Genomic DNA, 21,019 nt, shown 5'->3' with positions numbered 1-21,019 from the left:
GAGCTCTGTTGGGGGCTCTTTGGAGGCTTTGAGGGACCGCCGGAGAAGAGTGGCGTTTTTTATCATCTACAGAGGCTTATAGAGCCATTCAATTGGCATAAGCTTGACAAGGTCCTAAGCTCTTTTAGGACTGATGAACATCTGATATTTGAAGAGACCAAAGCTAAGCTGGATATCAGTGCAGAGGTAACTGATTACAATCTTTCGCTCCGGGACTTTTTTAGGGCAAACTAAATAATTTTAGAAGGTGGGAAGGAGTGATCTAGAAAGAGGGGAAGACAAAGAAAAGAAAGACTGAACTTTGGACTTTGTTAAAATAAGGACAATGCTAAAAATTGGGGGGAAAGTATTTGTTTGAAATACCTGTGGTCATCAATGAAAGCATCAGCGTCACAAATCTGCATTCTCTACAGTCAACACAGGAAGTATGTCAAAGATCATGAGACTTCGATAACATTGAGGATGAGACTTGGTGCCTAGCAAAGCAGGAAGTAACAAGGGAAGTGAGACTAACAAAGACTGTGAGATTTGGATACCATTGAGAACGGGATTTGCTGCCTAGCAAAGCAGGAAGTAACAAGATAAGAGAGACAAACAAGAAGGCCTACTCTAGGATTTTTTACTATAGAGAAATTGTGATCGCCATTTTGAAAAAAATAAAACTTTTAAAAATTAATATCTAAGCCCAGGAAGGTTGTAGAACGGCGAAATTAGGCTTATTTAAAAGGACAAGTTCTAAGTTGTTGAATCTGCTGTTTGGATTTTGATTTTGAGTCGTTATAATTTTCGTAGGCTTTCTTTGATGTCAGAATCAAAAACAACACGTGCAAGAGCTTTCTTTTTTGGAAAAAATGCAAAACCAACTAGAAGCAATGGAAGCTAGAATAATGAAAGGAGTTGACAAGATGTTAGCAGTCTGTAAAAAAGAACTTTAAAAAGATATTGGAGATCTTAAAAAGGAAGTGGAAGATTTTAAAAATGATGTGGTGGGCACAAAAAAAGTCCAGGATATAGAGGAGAAAGTTTTACATGATTCCACCTTGCTAAAGCTGCAAGAGAAGGTGACAATACATGACTGCAGAATGATGGAAACTCAAGTTCGTCTGAGAGGAGTACCTGAAGGGGAGGGAACTGACTTAAAGGAATATATGGTGAAAATAATTGCTGACTTTTTGGAGGAAGATCCTGAAGGGACTAGAAATATGTATGATAACATGTACAGAGTTAACTCATCATATGCCAAGAACAAAAATTTGCCAAGAGATATAGTTATAAAATTTATGTCAAAAGACTTGGCAGGGAAAATTTTGAATAAAAATTTCCAAAAGACTCTGATAGTAGGAGGGAGCAGAGTCAGAATAATGAAAGAGTTGCCAAGACAAGTGATAAATGATAGGAAAACATACAAGAAACTGACAGAGAAATTGCGTGCTAATGAAATAACATATAGATGGATAATACCTGAAAGTTTGAGTTTTGAGCTACATGGAAGGAGGATTACAATCACAAACGCACATGAGTTGTCTAGTTTTTACGAACAAAATAAAGACTTTGCACTATGATGGATTACAAAATAAAGACTTTGCACCATGATGGATTACAAATTATTATCTTGGAATGTAAATGGACTAAATTCACCACAAAAAAGAAAAGCAACATTTCATTGGATTAAAAAACAAAACTGTAACATAATTTGTTTACAGGAAGTTCATATACAACAAAAGGATTACAAATTTTTATGGAATAAACAATTAGGACTGGTTTTTTTTTCATTGGCTGAACAAAAGAAAAGGGGCGTGGTTTTTTATATTAATCAGCAATTAGAGCCAAAATTGGTATTTAAAGATAAAGATGGAAGATATATAGCAGTAGAGATAATGATTAATGGGAAAAAAAACATTGTTATTAGGACTGTATGCACCAAATGGTGCAAAAGATGCTTTTTTAAAAGACAGTATCAGACAGTTGGATGAAGTGGCTTATGACCAGATCTTGATGATGGGAGATTTTAATGGAACAATACAGAATAAAATAGATAGATCTGGCCAAAAAAGTAATAATAAGGAAGGAAAATTGCCAAAATCGTTTTTTTGAACTGGTTAAACAAGAAAATTTGGAAGATATTTGGAGAAAATTTAACCCTGAAGTAAGAGACTATACTTTTTTTTCAGCAAGACATAATACTTCTTCCAGAATTGACATGTTATGGGGTACTAAGGATTTGGGCCTCATAACCAAAAAAGTAGAGATTCTTCCAAAGATAAATGCGGATCATAATCCAATATTATGGGCTACAAAATTGCAAAGAAAAACAAGAAGATGGAGAATGAAGATTTGCTACAAGATAAAGAAATTGTAACATTTTTAGAAAATGAAACTAAAGCTTTTTTCCAAATAAATGACAAAGATGATATAGAGTTCCAGATGGTATGGGACGCTTACAAAGCTGTAATGAGAGGAATATTGATTACATTAAACAATAAGGATAAAAGAGTGAAAAAAAAAAAACAGAGATTGGACATTCAAAATGAGATAAAGAAAAAAAGAAGGGGAACTGAGAAAAAGACCAGAGAAAAAGAAAATTATAAGGGAGATTACTATATTACAAACCCAAATGAGACATTTGTTGAATAAAGTAGTAGAATGGAATTTGAAAAAACTGCAACAGAAATCTTTTTAGGGTGCGAATAAACCTGGAAAGTATTTAGTCTGAAGAAAAAGAAAGTAAAATTATTAATAAAATTGTGGCTGATGGAAGAGAGATAGTAGATCAAGAAGGAATAAAAAGACAATTTTTAAAGTATTATGATAATTTATTTAAGGGTGTGAAGATAAAGAAAAGATTGAAGCGTATTTGCAAAATATTAAAATAGCACCCTTAACTGAATATATGAAGAAAATTTTAAATGATCCAATTGAAAAAATTGAAATTGAAGCAGAAATTAATGCAATGAAAATGGGAAAGGCACCTGGGCCAGATTGATATATGGCTAAATTTTTCAAAACCTTTAAAGAAGAATTAGTACCAAAACTGCAAAAATTGATGAATATGAGAAGAGTAAAAGGAAAAATACCAAACACTTGGAAAGAAGCTGTAATTTCGTTGATCCCCAAGGAAGATAGAGATGTTACGAACTTACAGAACTACTGACCAATTTCATTATTAAATAATGATTATAAGATATAACACAAGAATCTTGGCAGAACGACAAACAATATTTAATTAATTTCGTAAAGGAAGATCAAGCAGGATTTCTCCCTAAAAGGCAAATAAGAGACAATATAAGAACAGTTGTAAATATTGTAGAATATTATGAAAAACATCCAGAAAAAGAAGTCGCATTATTTTTTGCAGATGCAGAGAAAGCCTTTGATAATTTGAACTGGGACTTAATGTTTGCATTAATGGAAAAGATAGAACTTGGAGAACACTTCATAAGAATGATAAAAGCAATATATATGGAACAGCGAGCAAAGTTGTGTATAAATGCAGACCTCACAGAGGATATGATGATCAGTAAAGGTACAAGACAAGATTGTCCGCTGTTTCACCATTGTTGTTTATAATGACTCTTAAAATTTTGCTGATGCAAGTATTAGACGATAAAAAAGGAGAAGGGCTGAAAATTAGAGGATTTGCTTATAAATATAGAGCATTTGCTGATGATATAATGTTTATAGCTGAAGATCCTATACAAGTAATTCCTTTGCTGTTAGCCAAGATACAAGAATATGGAGAGTTGGCGGGACTTTATGTTAATAAAGAAAAATCGAAATTTTTATGTAAAAACATGCAAGTAAATAAGCAAAAGGAATTGCAGAGACTGATGGGATGTGAAGTTACTTCTAAAGTAAAGTATTTGGGCTTGGAGATAACAATGAGGAAAATTGATTTGTTCAGAATTAACTATGAAAAGCTACGGCATAAGATGGATGAAGATATAATGAAATGGAATAAACTTAATTTGTCATTGCTGGGCAGAATAGCTGCAATTAAGATGAATATTCTGCCAAGAATAATGTATTTGTTTCAAGCCATTCTGATTGTGAAAGATAGCAAACAATTTAATAAATGGCAAAGGAAGAGTTCAGAATTTGTATGGGCTGGGAAGAAACCAAGAATTAAAATGAAAATTTTAACAGATGCCTAAAGAGAGAGGAGGATTCCAGCTACCAGATTTAAGACTATATCATGATGCAGTTTGCTTAGTATGGATAAAAGACTGGATGACGCTGTTGAATAAAAAACTTTTAATGTTGGAAGCTCATGGAAATAAATTTGGCTGGCATGCTTATATGTACTATGGGAATAAAAAGATGGATTTTTTTTTTCTCACCATTATATCAGAAATAATTTGTTAAATACATGGATGTAGTCCAAGAAATATGGTGATGAGAGAAAGCCATTATGGATAGTGCCAGCAGAAGTAATAAAAATAACAGCTGAAACCAGTGAAGAGAGAGAGTTGTCATACAATCAATTACTAAAAATACAAAGTGGCAAAATAGAATTGAAAAATTGCTGAGGAGTTGAATAAAAAAAAATATGATTGGTTTCAAATGCAACAAATAAAAAGCCTGGTGGAGAATGATATCAAAACTGAAGGAATAAGACGTGAGCAAACAGAAATAGAAAAAGTTCTGCTTGGAGATAATGAAAAATTAATTGCAAAAATATATAAGTTACTGTTAAAATGGTCTACGGAAGATGAGGTAGTAAAATCTCAAATGATTAAGTGGGCAATCAATGTAAATAAAGAAATACAGATGGATACATGGGAGTATCTTTGGAAGAACTCTATGAAATTATCAACATGTCAGAGTATAAAAGAAAATTGTTTTAAGATGATGTATAGGTGGCATATGACTCCTAAAAAATTGGCAAAGATCAATAAAAAGATGCCAGACAGATGTTGGAAATGTAGAAGACATGAAGGCTCTTTTTACCATATGTAGTGGACTTGTGAAAGAGCAAGAAACTATAGGCAGATGATTCAACAAGAAATTTCAAAGATCTTGGGATATGAATTCAAGAAAGTAGCAGAGACTTTTTTATTGGGATTACAAATGGAAAAATTTCCAAAAGAAGATAGAAGTTTGATCTGGTACTTGCTTTCAGCGGCTAGGACATTGTGTGCGCAGTTATGCAAGCAAGAAAAAATACCAGAAAAATGGGATTGGATTGTAAAAGTTATAACATGGAGTGAGACGGACAAACTAACAAGAATCTTAAGAGACCATGATTTGGAAGTGTATGAAAAGGAGTGGAAAAAGTTTAGATGTTACGTAGAAGAAGAATGGAATATAAAAGGATATTGGACAATTTTTTTTAATAATGACAATACTAGAAAAAAGTAGAATATGAATATAGGTTCTTATGGTTTAAGGGTACCTTTAAAAGTTAGTATTTTAAGTATATAACTTCGGCGGGAGTCAAGTAACGGGGGGACTAGAAAATAGCATATGGGATAGATAAAAAGAAGGTATTAATGGATATGGTTACCATATGTTATCAATAAAATTGTGTTTACACTAAGGAGCAGCTGCATGAGGCACTCTAGCCATCGGCTCCTTTAAATGGGAAATTCCATCCTAGTTCCAAACTCAGCCAGAGACTTATACCAGCTTTATTTATGCTTGTCTACACTTAAATGTGCCAAATATGCTCCTGTCTTGATGTGCTACAAGTTTCTTGCTGATGTCAAGTTTTGAAAACTGTTGCTTAGTACCAAGGACAGTCTTTCTCAAGCCCATTCCACCATAAGGCCTCTGTCAGTAGGTTTTCTATTGCATACTGCAGGATCCAAGCCTACATTAAATTACACTAAACGATATTCATAGGCAGTTTATTTAGCACATACACATTTCACATGCATGTATGCCAGTAATGTTTTTTACAATCATGTTAGTCAATATGCTACCCAAAACCTGAGGCTATGTAGGTGTCCATACCTCAAGAAACAGGGACTGTTTTAAACCTCTGTATACACTGGCATTTGCTCATCTTTTCACTAGAGTTGGAAAGAATAACATCTGTAATAAGGAATAGCAATTGACTGAGAAGTGGACAGATCAAAGAAGAAAAGACATCAATTAATCATAAATGCAACAATAACAATTTCAATCCTAGTGCAATTATTCCTTATTTTAAAGCAGTGTTCACCATCTTCCTTTTTTTTGGGAGGGAGGGGGGGATCCAACTGAGAGAGGTTCCGGGCAGGAACCAAGACTGCCATGATAACAGAGTAATAAGCAGCAGTGGTGATGGGGGCCAGAAATTGTCTGGGGCTGAATCCATGGGGTTATATGATTAAGGATGTTGCAAGAGGTGGGAGTGAGGTAAAGTTGCTGGGTTGCAGAAGAGCCTGGAGAGGGAAAGAGATGTGGGGCTCTGGTGATGAGACAGAAGAATGAAGATGGAGCAGGATGATGCAGTGGGATAGTACTTGCAGACGGTTGTAGGAAATTCATGGACTCAGTGCAGAAAAGAACGTTTATATCTCTCCTTTCTTCTATCATGGAACTCAAGATGGTTTGCTTAGGATTTCAGACCATTTACCATCCAAACAAGAGTACACCATCATGCTCCATTATTTGCAAATGTTTATTCTAATAGAGAATTTCAGATCAATAGCAACCTATATGCTCCTCAGGATAGCGTAGTCATGTTTCAAAAATAGAATTTAGAATCATTGGGACCTAAGTTTGATAGAATCATTGGGACCTAAGTTTGATAGAATCATTGGGACCTAAGTTTGACTGGCCTTAAGACTGCAGTTCATCACTGTTATTTGTAATTTTTTAATTTTTTTTTACAGAAAGACAAGGAAGATCAGTGGCAAGAGAACAGGGTTCATGGTAATAAAGACCACATTATTCTAGAGCCTTTGCAGTGGACAGTGGGTTATGAAGTGCAAATTACTGCTGCTAACAGGCTGGGATATTCAGAACCAACAATATTTGAGTTCACCATGCCACCAAAGCCTAATATTATTACAGGTCAGTTATTTCCAATATATTATCTTGCTTTTATCTTTGCTTCTATTTAATATTAGTATGGGTTCTGGGCTTGCTATATTCTCAATGTATCCTTCTCATTCTTAGTTATCAGGTGTGTTTAAAAAAGAACCATTGGCCAGCCAAACTTATAGTGAATTTTTGTCAACTATTACTTTCAGCCATAGTGTGAGGAATGCCTGTAGCTTCATTATTTAAAGAATACTATTGTCATAGACTGATACAATGAATTAAGTGTAACTTAGAAAATACTAAAGACTGAATTCTGTGTGTGATGTAAAAATCATGTTTGAATGATAAGCTCTTTAGCCCATTTTCACATTCAGCTTATGTATTATAAATTTAGTTACTACTTCTGATAGTTTCCAACATTGAAATAATAGCTAACAATTTTCTGTTCAGACATATTGTGAAACACAAATTCAATTTAGCCATATCATGGTAACAGATAAAAATTACGAAGTTCAGAAAGAGTAATGATTCAGCATGTGGACTTACTAATAAATAGATCTGTAGCAATTAATAAGGCAGAAATATAGGTTAGGATTATAAGAGAAATTTCTTTTTAACTGAAATAGGTTATTTTTGTTGATCCTTCTCCCTCCAGTGATGCAGCAGCTCCCCATTCATTCTGGGAGTCCTAGCCACTAGAAGCAGCATTTTGGGAGTTAGTCTAGGACTTCAGCGGGGTGGGAGAAGGGAAATTCCCCTCTCCACAAAACTTTGTGAGTTCCCCATTCCCCCCCCCCCCAAAAAAAATAGTGCTGCACTGATGAATCACATATAAGATGTGAAGTTGTCAGACACCTATCTTTCCTAGAATTTTACATAGACTAAAAACTAATAAGGATTTATATTTGTTCATGTTTTGTATGAAAAAACGCTATTTCTAAACACATTCCTTTAAGTAAAAGGTGGAAAATATTTTGACTTCATTATCAGTTTAATGATTTTAATGAAATACAGCAATCGCTCATTATATAATAGAAATATTCAAATTTTGCAGACGTTTACTATTTCTGCTTGGAATATTTTGGAGAGCAAGCATGATATAGTGGCTAAGAGCAGGTGGAGTTTAATTTAGAGAACCGGGTTTGATTCCCCACTCTTCCACATGAAGCCTGTTGAGTGACCTTGGGCCTGTCACAGTTCCCTCAGAACTGTCTCACCCACCTCACAAGATGCCTGTTGTGGGGCAAGGAAAGGAATACGATTGTAAGCCACTTTGATATTCCTTAAGGTAGAGAAAAGTGGGGCATAAAACCCGACTCTTCTTCTATCTTGCATACTGTTTTGAAATAAATTGTACAATTTGTCCTAAAAAGTCTTTACTATCCCTGACCATATTTATTTAAGCATAGGCAAAGATAATGGATAATCTTTTTATCGTGATACTTTATCTGGTCATGTTGGCTTTAGTGTTTATTGAGTATATATCCATTATGGACTCAAAACGATAGCATTATGAGCTTTACAGGAATGGTGTACTGCAATTATTTTCATTTAATTACAATAATATATTAATATTTAAATGTTTGAATGTTGAAAACAGATATGGTATAGGTGTATATTGCATGCACTTGTGAAACCTTTTTAATTTCATTTTTAGACTGTGTTATTGTTTCATAATTTGCTGTGGCTGAAACATTGCTGGACTATACTCCGTTTCAAATTTTTATTTTCTCTTATTACATATTTATGTCACTTTCCTTCAAGGAGTTCAGGGCCCATATGCTATTTTCTCCTTACAACTAGACTGTGAGGTAGAGTTGACTGAGACCATTTTCACACAAGTGCCAACCTCTGCATCAGCATTCTTAAATAATCTAAGGCTGTAAGACTTTCTGCACAATTTTTTGCCTCCCTAGTAGATTCAGTGCACCAGTGCCCCATTATCCCACATTTTCCAAATCCACTTTTTTCTATGATCCCCCTTCCCTTCAGATCTGAACTCACAGTTTTTCAGTGAGGGATTCCAGATTTCAAATTTTGTTTCCCTTTTGTGTCATCAGTATCATATGTCCCCCCTTCTGCCCTCCAGCCCCCCTCTAGTTGTCTCCTGAATGATCTGCTAATTTTTGTCTCCTGAATGATCTGCTAATTTTTGTCTCCTGAACAATCTGCTAATTTTTTTAAAAAAAATGTGATGCTGATTGTATTACAATGCAATTTTTTTTTCATTATAGCAGTGTCATAATGTTGGGACAAACAGGCAGCAAGGTGTCATGTAGCCTTCTCTGTGCAATTACTCATCCATAAAGTTCCTTTCCTTCCTTTTTTGCATGGATAGGTTTTGATATCACATGCTTGTGTTATTTCTTTATTCCTCCACCATTCCCTTCCCCTATAGCTCCTGGTGTGTTTTCCTTTTTACAATGTTATTATGTTATAACATTACTGCATATGCAAAGAAAAGGAGATTCTATACATGACAGCACATGTAGCCTGTATCATAACTATTGAATAACATTGTTATGTATTGGTGTAGCCAGTTCGATGATCAGCAGCCATTTTTTTAGTTGACAACTAAGGAGGATCAGGGAACTTTTGAAATGGCAGCAACCATGCTGTTCCCCATGATACATTCAGCCTTTTTTTTTTTTTTTACAGTATTATGATGTTATAACACTACTGCATATGCACAAAAAAGGAGGTTCTGTCACTAATGAAGTATATGACACATTTAGCATACTTCATAATTACTGAATAACATTGTTATGTATTGGTATATCCAGTTCAATGACAGTGAACAGAATACTATTTTCATTAGAATTTTGTGAAAATCTTCACTTCATCTTCACCTTAGTTGATGACAAAGGAGGAGCAGGGGACCTTTGAAACGGCAGCAACCATGCTGTTCCCCACAATACAGCCAGTATTTTTTATAATGTTATGATGTTATAACATTACTACACATGTGCAAAAAAAGGAGGTTCTATCACTGATGAAGTACATGACAACATGGCCACACAACCAATTTTCAAAGGAAGTGCGGAAGACATAGGGGGGGTCAGATCCAAATTCAAGAAAAAAATCCCCAAAATAAATGCCCTTTTGTGGCAAAGTCAGAGCATCAGCTGGGGATTCATGTCATTGGGAAACAGCAGCAACACTGAGGTGCAAAAAAGGTCTGAAAGACAGCAACAAGCTCACTGAGTGTTGCAGTCAAGTAGGCACTAATCTATGCTGGAGGATATTTAAACCTATTCCTAAAAGTACCAAGGTAATTGCAGCAGCAGGAAGAAGTTGTCATATATCCAATTCTGAACAGGGCCATCATATGTGGATCAATAGATCTGCAAATGGTGCCAAGGATAGAGAAGGGGAGATTTCTCCACAAACCTGAAGAAATTCCAAGGTTTGCAGAAGAAAAATCAAAATTTAATCAAAAATTAATACAGACAGCATCTATAGCTTTAGTTCTCAGTGGCTATTTTAGAGGTAACCACACAATATTGCTGACCCATCTAAGCTTTGGTTTCTATAAAGCAAAGCCTGACACCCAGCACTATGCAATTGGCCTGGCCAAGCCTGGCCCTGCAAGGCAGCAACTGACACCATGCAACTGGGCTCAGCCCAGTAGTGGCCAGTACCACATAGTTAAGCCTAGCCCTGTGACAGCCATCCCCATGCAACTGAGCCCTACCCAGTAGTGGCTAGCCCTGCATAACTTGCCCCAGCCCAGCAGCAGGCACCACATAACTCAGTTAGACTTTTCCCAGAGAGAAGAACAGAGAAAGGAAGAAAGGGAAAGCTGAAGACATGGAGCAGATAAAGGTAGGATGGCTAGTAGTTGTAAGGAGGGAAAGAAACAGGAAAAGAGAAGAGGCTAGTAGGGTGGTCAGGAAAGGAAAGAGAGTGAAAGAGGAAGATCTTATGGAAAATGAGATGCCCCTCACTAGTCCTTATGGGTTCCATACTTAGAAGATCTAACTATGGACTGACAGAATAAGGAATCTTACTTAGAAGGGATTTATAAGGATTTAGCCCATTTATTTCTTCTTAAAATTTAAGATAACACAATCCAGTTCACTCTAAGAACAAAGGCCTCACTGTGTTTAGTTTTGTAGGCTATCCACTCCTAGTTTAATCACACACACACACACACACAAACACACACACACATATATATATACACACACGCATGCACACACACATATACAAATCATATATGTATCTGTATCTCTCTATATACAAATCATATATGTATCTGTATCTCTCTATACGTGTGTGTGTGTGTACGCATGTACTGTGGCATGAAGCGGTAAACTGCAGTAATGCAGTCCAAGCTCCGCTTATGAGAAGACTGACACAGCCTTCCAATCTTCCAAGGTCGGTAAAATGAGTATCCAGCTTGCTGGGAGAAAAGTGTAGATCACTGGGGAAGGCAATGGCGAACCAGCCCATAAAAAGTCTGCCAAGAAAATGTCATGATGTGACATCACCCCATGGGTCAGTAACGACTCAGTGCTTGCACAGGGAACTACCTTTACCTATATACACACACCACACACACATATACCTTTTCCTGTGTGTGTGTGTAGGTGCTGCCTTGTATAACTTACAAGAAGTGCTTGGTTTTTTGTGTTAATGTTCAAACTTTAAATTCTGCCTCACCTTTTATTTTGTTGTTAGTTATAACATATACAACTGATGGTTCAAACCTAAGCAAAGTTAGACCCTTCTAAACCTACTGATTTCAATGGACCTAGAAGGGTATAATTCATTTAGGATTGACTGTTAGTCTGCACCAGGCATTTGTTATGCTATTCCATACTATGAGTGAAAATAGTATTTAAAGCCACAGACACAAATGAAACAAGTCCAAAAGGATTAGCAGGTCTCTGAGAGCTTTCAACTTACTTTGGGTAATATAATAGAATTTAGTGTATACCAGCATAAACTACACCTTGAATTGTTTTAGGAAGATCAGATAAAATGAGGCAGACTATAAAGCTAAGAGCTAAACCCCCTTAGTTAAAAACTTGGTAAAAAGGAGTTTTATAGCCTTACAGCTAAAGGAAAATAAAGTAAGCCCCAGATGAACCAGAAGAACATTCCAAATGTGAGATACCACCACTGTTGCACAGAATTGGCAGAAATCCAGTCAAAGAATCACAGCTTCATTGGACAGAAGAGAGAGAGTCAGTGTTAGACTGAGTGTTAGACTGAGATCTGGGAGATCCATATTCAAATCCTCATTCTGCCATGGAAACTGATCTTGGGCCAGTCACACACTCAGTCTATCTCACAATATAGAGGGTAAAATGGTGGTGAGTAGGACAATGAAAGATTCATTGGGTCCACAATGGTAAAAAAGATAGGGTACAAAGGAGTGAATTAATAAGAAAATTCCAAATTTTCTGAAAGCCAAAGTTTTGTGCTTGTATTTGTTATTATAATCCAGTTTCCTGCTGCTGCTTTCAGTTGGGAGGAACATGTCAGTTCAATTGCCAGGTAGAACTGGGAAATGAGCCTATTTTCAAACAAATTTAGAAATTTGGAAAGGTGTTGTGATTAGATTCTTGGACCAGGATTGGAGAGATCTAGTTTCAAGTAATTTATCAGCCTTAGTATAGTTTTGAAAATAAAATAATTTTGGGAAGAATCATGTATGTCACTAATGGAAGAAGGATATGATCTAAATGTAATGGAATAGATTGGGAGGATCACGTGGCCTGTATATACCAAGGTTAAAAGAGATCAAGTAGAGGCTAGTCAGACAGGACTGTTCCATAGTTACAGCACCTAGAAGGAATGTTGATAGCAGCAAACTCTTCTGATCTGATTCAAATGCTCAGGAAACAGCATGGGACTGGGATCTGCCTTGATCTGAGATATTTGAAAAGTATAGATCTCTATATACATTTTTGGGGGGAGACCCTATAAGTCCACAGAGGTGCTTCATACAGATTTTGTTATAGAAATCTGACTTCAGTGATTAGTTACCTTGTAAAAGTAACAGTTATTTCCTGATCTGGGTGTCTCAGGCTAGTTTGTCAGATCTTGGAAGCTAAACAGGCTCAGCCCTGCTTAGTACTTGGATTGGAGACCACCAAGGAAATAATGACAAACACCAGTTGCTCTGCACCGCCATTTTGCACGGGGCAAACCCGTGATTTGCTGTGCTGCAGTGTAAACCTGAAAAAACAGGTTTACACTGCAGCACGGCAATTTGCGGGTTTGCCCTGCACAAAATGGCAGCCCAGAGCAACTGGTGCGAAATCGCCAGCCTGCTCTGCACAGAAACGGAAGCCTGCCCCAGAGCAAGGTGAGTGCAGAATCAGCCACAATCATTACTGTCATATGGTTAAAATCTCTGGACTTTCTAGCTTTTCATAAGACTTAATTTATATTACAGCCAGAAATGCAGATTGTTTTGAGTCAAAAAGGTTGTTTCTCAAGTTGAAGGACTTTTCAGTGCTGCTGATTGAGAATCCTAATAGAAAGAGTGATGTCTTACAGAAAATTTTCCAGGAGTTGTAATAATTCATTGAAGATTATACAGAGCCCATTAGAGTTCACTATACTGTATGATTTACTGATGGAAAGATAAACACTTTTCTTAGGCTAGAAACCTGATGCCAATTAAAGGTCAAACTGCATACACTGTATAGTACAAAGACAAGAGGAATAAAAATACATAGAAATGGGGAAGGTGATTTACATAAAGAGTAGAAAGTCTATTCTCATTGGAGTAGGAAATAATTTGAACTTTGTTGAACAGTTTGAAATAGGTCCTAGCATTTCTTCTCTTCTCAAGATAAAGCATTAACATATAGCAGGGATGGCCAACGGTAGCTCTCCAGATGTTTTTTTGCCTACAACTCCCATCAGCCCCAGCCATTGGCCATGCTGGCTGGGGCTGATGGGAGTTGTAGGCAAAAAACATCTGGAGAGCTACCTTGGCCACCCTGACATATAGTAGTTCAAATTCCAGTAATATATGGCAGAGGTTTTTTAGTAAGTGAGGCCAGGGAATGTTGAACAAACTGCCAAAATAGTCTTACCTCAGAGACAGACATATCTCCAACACTTCTCTGTGTCCTCTCTGTCAACCGGCATCAGAAAGGGCTTCTGCTCTACTGCGGCCTCACAAAAGTCATTATGGCCACCACCGGCAACAGACCTTTGCCCATCAACAGCCCACACAGACAGCCTCACAGCACATGCAGCCTTCAAAGGCCACCAAAATAGCCAGGGAGCCACTGCCACCACTGAAATGTGATTAGGCGGCAGGGCCTGGCCCCATCTGGAGCATTTCCTCAGAGGCCATGGCTGCTGCCTCTTTCCCGTCACTCCCTCTCTCTGTCCTCCCCTCAGCCTCATTCCAGGAAAGATAAGAACTGGGCCACTAGGGGAGCTGCTAGCCAAAGGCTGTTGCTAGGCAGTCAAGGTTGCTTCTATCAGTAAAGGGAGAGGCCACAGTTGAATAGAATGCCATAGAGCAGTGTTTCTCATTTGCAGGGTCGTGACCTGATACTGGGCCACGGAAGCCTCACTACCAGGTCACAAGAAAAGCCAAAGCTAGCCTCACCCTCAGCAAAGCATGACTTCTGCTCTGCTTCTTTCCTTCCCCCGTTCTTTGTTGTGCAGAGAAAAGCTAGCCTTGAAGACTGACACAGGCTGCAAAACCTGAGCTCCGTTTGGCTTCCTTCCTTCCCCTATCTCTGTGTTGTGCAGAGAGGAGCTGGGCTGCCTCTCCTTCCTTCTCCCCCCCCCCCAGTGTTTGAGAGAAAAGCTGAAGTCCACTGGCACTTTAGACCTATGAAGTGTTCTTCAAGGTATGAGCTTTCAAATGCCTTGCAGTATGTTCTTTTGGAGAGATTTCCCCAGGAGGCCTGGGCAACAAAGAAGTAGTAGTAGTACTTTATTCACGGTCATCCGACCAGCTTAATACAAACAAAAACAAAATCATAAAAACAAACCCATCACCTCTTACACAAAATTCCTCACGCCAACTATTGCACATATTGTTAAAACTCATAACCAAGATTTACATTCTCAATTTCCCTCCTTTCCAACTGAGCAACATAACAGAAACGGGCAATCTTAGATGAAACATCAGAATGAGTGTCAGACAGGAGGAAGGCAATCTGCTCATCCTCCGGCCTGCCCGCCAAGGACCCGAGAATTGGAGAGATTAATCTTGCCCTCAAGTCATTGTAATTAGGGCACCGCAAAACGATGTGGAGAGTTGTTTCGACCTCATTGCAATTACAGGGGCACAATCTTTCCAGATATGGGTACCCAGCGTAACGTCCCAAAAGCACCGAAGAGAAAAGTGCGTTGAGTCGTGCTTTTGAGAAAGCTATCCGATATTTTGGGATAGTGATGTTGAAAAGATACCTGGCTGGGGACAGTACTTCGGCTTGCTTCCCTAAGAAAATGTGCGCAGAAAGACTAGCTCTAGCAGATCTCAGTTCCAGCTCAACCAACCTCAGGCGCAAAAGTTCTTTCGCATCCCTCAGTTCCATCATTGCTAGGGACTCAGGGGAGAGATCACAGAGTCTAAAATGCCTTTACTGAAATATAATTATATATTCTTTGGTTTCCCCCCTCCAAATATGGGCAGTTTGTAAGCACTTCTAATGCCCATGTTCATATCTTTCCTTCCATTTTTACTGGATGAAACTTTTTTGTTCATCATACTGTTGTTGCAGACATAGGAGCTATGCCAATGAAAAGTTGGCACCCCCAGTTGTAGCCAGCTGGCCTTTCTATGAGATTTCTGTGTGAGTGAGTGAGAGTGAGAGGTGTGGGGCAGAAAGAGATTATTGGAGATTACTGTTTATATCTCAACAGCACTGGAAATGATGGTACCATTTTATTGGTCCTGCTCTTAACGGCTGTCTGACACCAAAATTAAACTCCTCCTGTAGGTATTAAAAAGGATGAAAGAAGTTCACTGGCTAAATATCTGCTCAACAGGTTGCTTTTAAAGGCATGGGGAACACAGCCAGTAAAAAGCTGCAAGCCCCTCATAAATAACCTTTTTGGGAGAACTGCAGAAAAGCTTGTGTGAACTTCATATAACTTGAAATTAATTCATTAATGCAGTACAGTTCTCTGCTACCTTTCACAGCTATTTCCCAGTGTTTCAGCCAAAGAAAAGTATGAAAAATAGCTGTCAAAATTTTTTCTTGAAACCAAGCAAGCTTGGTTGTAGCTTGAGGCAGGGTTCCAGTAGTAGCAGCTGAAGAAAGGGCCTACTAAATGTGTCAGCATATTTTGAGGTAGAGCAGCTGTCAGGGCCACAGTGCTGGCATTTCTGATGGCAATGGCAACTGCACTCCCAACTGCATACACTGGCCAGTGTTGTTGAGGAATGAGTGTGTAGGTGGTGCAGGCAACTGAACATGGGCATTAGAAGTGCTTACAAACTGGAGAAGAACACACAAACAGATAGGTGCATGCAGGTGTGGGGGTGGAAAGAGAGGACCCTGGGAATGTATGAAAAAGTTGCAGACCGCACACTTTTCACCCCCATTTTGGTTCAGCATGATTTTCAGAAAGATTTTTCTGAGAACAAAGTTACTTCAGAAGAAGAGCCAGGTTTGGGGGAGTGTCCTGAAAGTGACATCACAGGAAAAGGTGAAGTTTTGGTTTAGTGTGCCCCAGAAGTGACATCACTTGGCCCTTGACCTAGAAGTGATAGCACAGGAAATGACATGATTCCTGTCTCCCAGCTCCACCCCCAAAGTCTCCTGGCTCCACCCCCAAATTTTAGTGGGCCACGAAGGAGAAATGTAAAAATAACTGGGCCACGGGAAAGAAAAGTTTGGGAAACCCTACCATAGAGTCACCCTCCAAAGCAGTTTTTTTCTACAGGGGGAGAGAGATCTGTTGTCTGGAGTTCAGTTGTTCCAGGAGATCTTCAGGCTCCACCTAGAGGTTGGCTACCCTACATCTGGCTGCTTTCTACTGGTGCTGGGAAGGAGATGGGATTGCCAACTTTGGGTTGGGAAACTCCTGGAGATTTTTGGAATGGAGCCTGGAAAGGATGGGGTTTGAGGAGGGGTGGGACCTCAGAGAGGTGCAATGCTATAGTCTCTAATGCTATAGCTTTCTTCTGGGGGACCATTGTTGCCAATCTCCGGGTGAGGACTGGATATCTCTCAGAATTACAGCTGCTCTCCAGGTGGCAGAGATCAGTTCTCCTTGAGAAAATGACTGCTTTGCAGGGTGGACTGTGTCATTACACCCTGGTCAGGGCACTTCCCTCCTGCTTTGGTCTCTACTGTGAAGAAAGACTGTACTTTTCCTTAATAGAGGCTGTGGGGGAGGGGGGATGGAAAGCTGAAGTCAGATCAATTCCCCTACAGACAATGTCCACCTTGAGCCACATACTATATGGTATACCATAACACAACCAAGCCAGGCAAAAAAACCTGGATCGCACCACAAGCTCGGGCTGATGCTAAGCACTTCAATGCTAAATATGACAGGAAAAGGTGGCAAAAATGCACTGTAAACAAAAGGAATGCTGAGCTTCAGCATCTGTGCAACTGTTGCTATGCCCCCTGACCCCCCCCCCCCATAATTGTTCTTCCTTATCTCCATTCTGGGCCTATTTCAGGGCTTTGAGCCACCACAAACATGGAGACACACATGCAGGTGGGGGGGGGGACCTAGCATCTTTTTCAGCTGTGGGGTTTGTGGGAAGACAGCAAGAGGGGTAATTGAATGGCAAGGTTGGGGGTGGGTGGAAAGACAGCAAGGGTGGGGGGTTAGTGAAGGCCAAAGATTTGGTGGGCATTGAGAATACAGCAAGTGTGGGGTGAGTGAATGTCATGGGTGGGGAGATTAGTGACATGCCAAGGGTGCAGGGGCAGTTGAGAGGAAGAGGTGGTTTTGGAGGGGGTGGTAGTTGGAGGGGATGGAAAGGCACCAAGGGTGGGGGGAGGGAATGCCTTCACTTGGGTGGGTAGGAAGACAGCAAGGGTTGGAGGATACTTGTTCAGAGCCTCTTAATAGAGCCCATTGTATTTTTCCTCACAATGAGCCTTATTCCTAGTACTACACAATCCAATAGGAGCAACTTATGTGTTGAAGGAAGAGACATTTTAAGTGGGGTTTTAAAGGAATTTGGTTATGGCGTACTATCTTAGATTATTAAAGTACACTTCATTATATGAATTTTCCAGTAACAAAACTGCCAATTTCACACAAAAGCCTTAGACAGCGTTTCACCTCCTCTAGAATACGGGCTGGGTCTCCACAACTTCTTAAGAGAACAGACCCAGGGCATAATGCTTTCAAATACTTTCTGCTTTCTCCTAACCATCAAGAGTTGAAACCATTATCCATATTTTTAATTCTCAAAATGGCTTCTCATATATAGAAATATATATAGAAATCTGAAGACTGTGGCCATGAACAGATCTAACAGATATTTGTATAAACATATGAAGAATCCAAAATGAAATATAAATAATAATAAAAAACAAACAAACTGGGGTTATAAAATACCCCAAAATAATAGAAGCAGTGCCTGTAGTTTTAAGAATTGCATTTGTTAGTGGCCATTGCTAGATAACCGCAGTAGTACTGCTAGCTGTCAAACCTTGATTTTTGTCAGTAAAAAGCAGGGTATTTGGTCCGTAAAAAGCAGGGTATCTGTTTTGGGCTTTAAGGAAGGACTTGTGTGGCCAGGCCCATCAAGAACTAACAGACTAGTGGCTACCATGTGACTTGCATGACTCATCTAGGCCCAGGTACTCACTAGTTTTGAACAGCAGCCACCCAGTAAAAGCCAGTGTGGTAAAGTGGTTAGACTTTGACACTAGGATCTGGGAAACCCAGGTTTAATTTGTTGTAGAAACTCACTGTGTGACCTTGAGCCAATCACTCAACCTAACTAACTTACAGGATTGTTGTGACGATAATATGGAGGGAAAATGATGTAAGCTGCTGTGGATGTTCATTGTTGAGAAAGTTGTGGTATAAATGAAGCAAATAACTAATGAATATAACTTAAAATGGGTGAGGATACAGTTAGATTGTTTGGTGAGTGATAAGGAGAGAAGGTAATAGAAGAGGAGAGGGTATGCAGACTGCCTGGAATAGGGTAAAAGGAGATATTGGTATGTGGAAAATGAGTTGTCCCCACAAGTCCTCTTGGGTCCCCTGCTTACATTTCATAATTGACAACTGTTTGTAAATTGTTCACCCTTAAAGAAACTTACAATAAACATGTTAATTAAGAATTACCATTTCCACTTTTTCTTCTAAATTAGCTCTTTATCATTTCCATATGGAAGGCTTTTTAGAGTAATAAAATATTAACAATTAGATGCAGAATTCTGTCCTTTATGTAAACAAAGTAGCTGATAACACACTGTGTTGTGTCAGTTAAATTTAATCTTGCTTCAAGCTAAATATCCAAGTAATTCTTCAGCACAAGTGATTTCTTTGACTCTGATGTAATGATGCTTACATTTTGAGTTAGTATACATAGCATTGGACTGTTACTATCCCACTAAGTCTGTACCTGGTACAGGCCACATATACACCCACACACATACACATGCAGAGTTATTCATACAGCAAATGATAATATAAGGAAAAACATATTCATAGCCAGAAAACCAAAATGGTTTTATACTCCAGAACTGACCCGAATACCAAACAAAATGATTTAGTGTGCTGTTTTGTGGCTGTCAGTATTTCAATAGATCTTGTACTCAACAGATTTTCTTTAAATTATTATTCTTATTAAGTTGAGAACTTATAGTCTGCTTTATGGCCATAAAACTTAATAAACTAAAAATTAAGAACAATATTAGAATACAATACCATAGTAAATGCTGAGTATATCTAGTCATTCTGAAGCAAATTCCACATGGACCTGCAATACTTGGAATAACAACAGAAAAGTTTCCAACTAATTAATTTTGTACGGCAGATCAGTTAAGGAACTGTCAGGAGTCATGCAATGTCTCCTGTCATGCCTTCCTCCACTCTTATTTTTAACATATAACCATTACTGTATATTCTGGGGTTGTGGTGTATTGAATATGTATTGTTCTTGGAATGGTCTGTGAAAAGTTATCTTGTTTCTCCTGGTGGCTGCCTGGGTATGTGAGGGCCCTTCCCCTCCTTCCACTCACCATCTGAAGACTGAGGCTGGGAATAACCTTCACTTCTCTGGAGAGAAGATGTGTTCCCTTTAAACTGCTATAAGTTAGAAAGTCTCTGGTGGAGGGGCGGAGCCCTCACTTTCCTGAATTACTTAATAACATCTGTGATTCTTACTTTCACTTCTGGCAAGGCCTTCATAAAGGAAAGGTCTGAACTTGTAACATATCAATAAAGCTTCACTGTTTACATAGAGGAAGTCTGTTTGAGTGTTACTTGGCAAAACCTCACGGGAACAAATGGCTGCTTTAAGATGTCACAGACTCAGTTTATTTCAGTTATGAGCATTTAAAGCTCTTCCCTCCTCCTTGTGAAAATGGAGCACAGCTGAAGGCATTCTGGTTTCACACAACACTGTTGAATGGACAAGTCCTAGCATCTGGGCAAACCCTGTCTATTCTTGCTACTTTTAGAAGCATTTAGTTTCACACTATACATTTTTGGCATTTGATATTTAAAATGATTGGTTTAAAAATTGACTTTGGCATTGTGTAAATATTGCATTAATTATTTTTCTCTCTTTTCTTTCTCACTGTCCTTTTAATTTTCTTTTCCCACATACCTTATAATATTTTTCATTTTTTTTCTTAATTCTTTTATTCGGATTTTTATCTCAATCTTCATCAAAGCAGATACCTGCTGTGAAGCTCGTACAGGTGGAAATGGAAGCCAGTCATGGCATTTGAGCGCTGCTGATTTTGTTTTCTTTATAGTCATAACTCTACTGTGTGTATTTTAATATTAGTGGACAGCCAAACCAATGATTTTCCTTTTTCTTTAACGGATCTGCATAAATGTTGAACTTTCCTGGCATTCTTTTAAAGTATTTGTTATGTTACATAATCATGAAAGCAACTGAAGA

General features: G+C 38.4%; 1 protein-coding gene across 4 annotated transcripts in view; it reads left to right on the top strand.

The window, feature by feature from the left end:
• Nucleotides 1-21,019, top strand: part of NCAM2 (neural cell adhesion molecule 2) — a 525,500-nt gene that overhangs the window by 461,409 nt on the left and 43,072 nt on the right. For 2 of the 4 annotated variants that reach the window (XM_060234386.1, XM_060234385.1), the window contains exon 15: nt 6,819-6,999. In XM_060234386.1, coding sequence (XP_060090369.1) covers nt 6,819-6,999 — 181 coding nt within the window. Of the gene's footprint in view, nt 1-6,818; nt 7,000-20,786; nt 20,932-21,019 lie in introns of those variants that run through there. The other 2 variants (XM_060234388.1, XM_060234387.1) reach the window with 2 other exon arrangements.

Source organism: Heteronotia binoei, chromosome 3 (genome assembly GCF_032191835.1).
Source record: "Heteronotia binoei isolate CCM8104 ecotype False Entrance Well chromosome 3, APGP_CSIRO_Hbin_v1, whole genome shotgun sequence".
NCBI lineage: Eukaryota > Metazoa > Chordata > Lepidosauria > Squamata > Gekkonidae > Heteronotia > Heteronotia binoei.
Note: the sequence above shows the minus strand (reverse complement) of the source record. Positions and strands in the feature narration are given on the sequence as shown.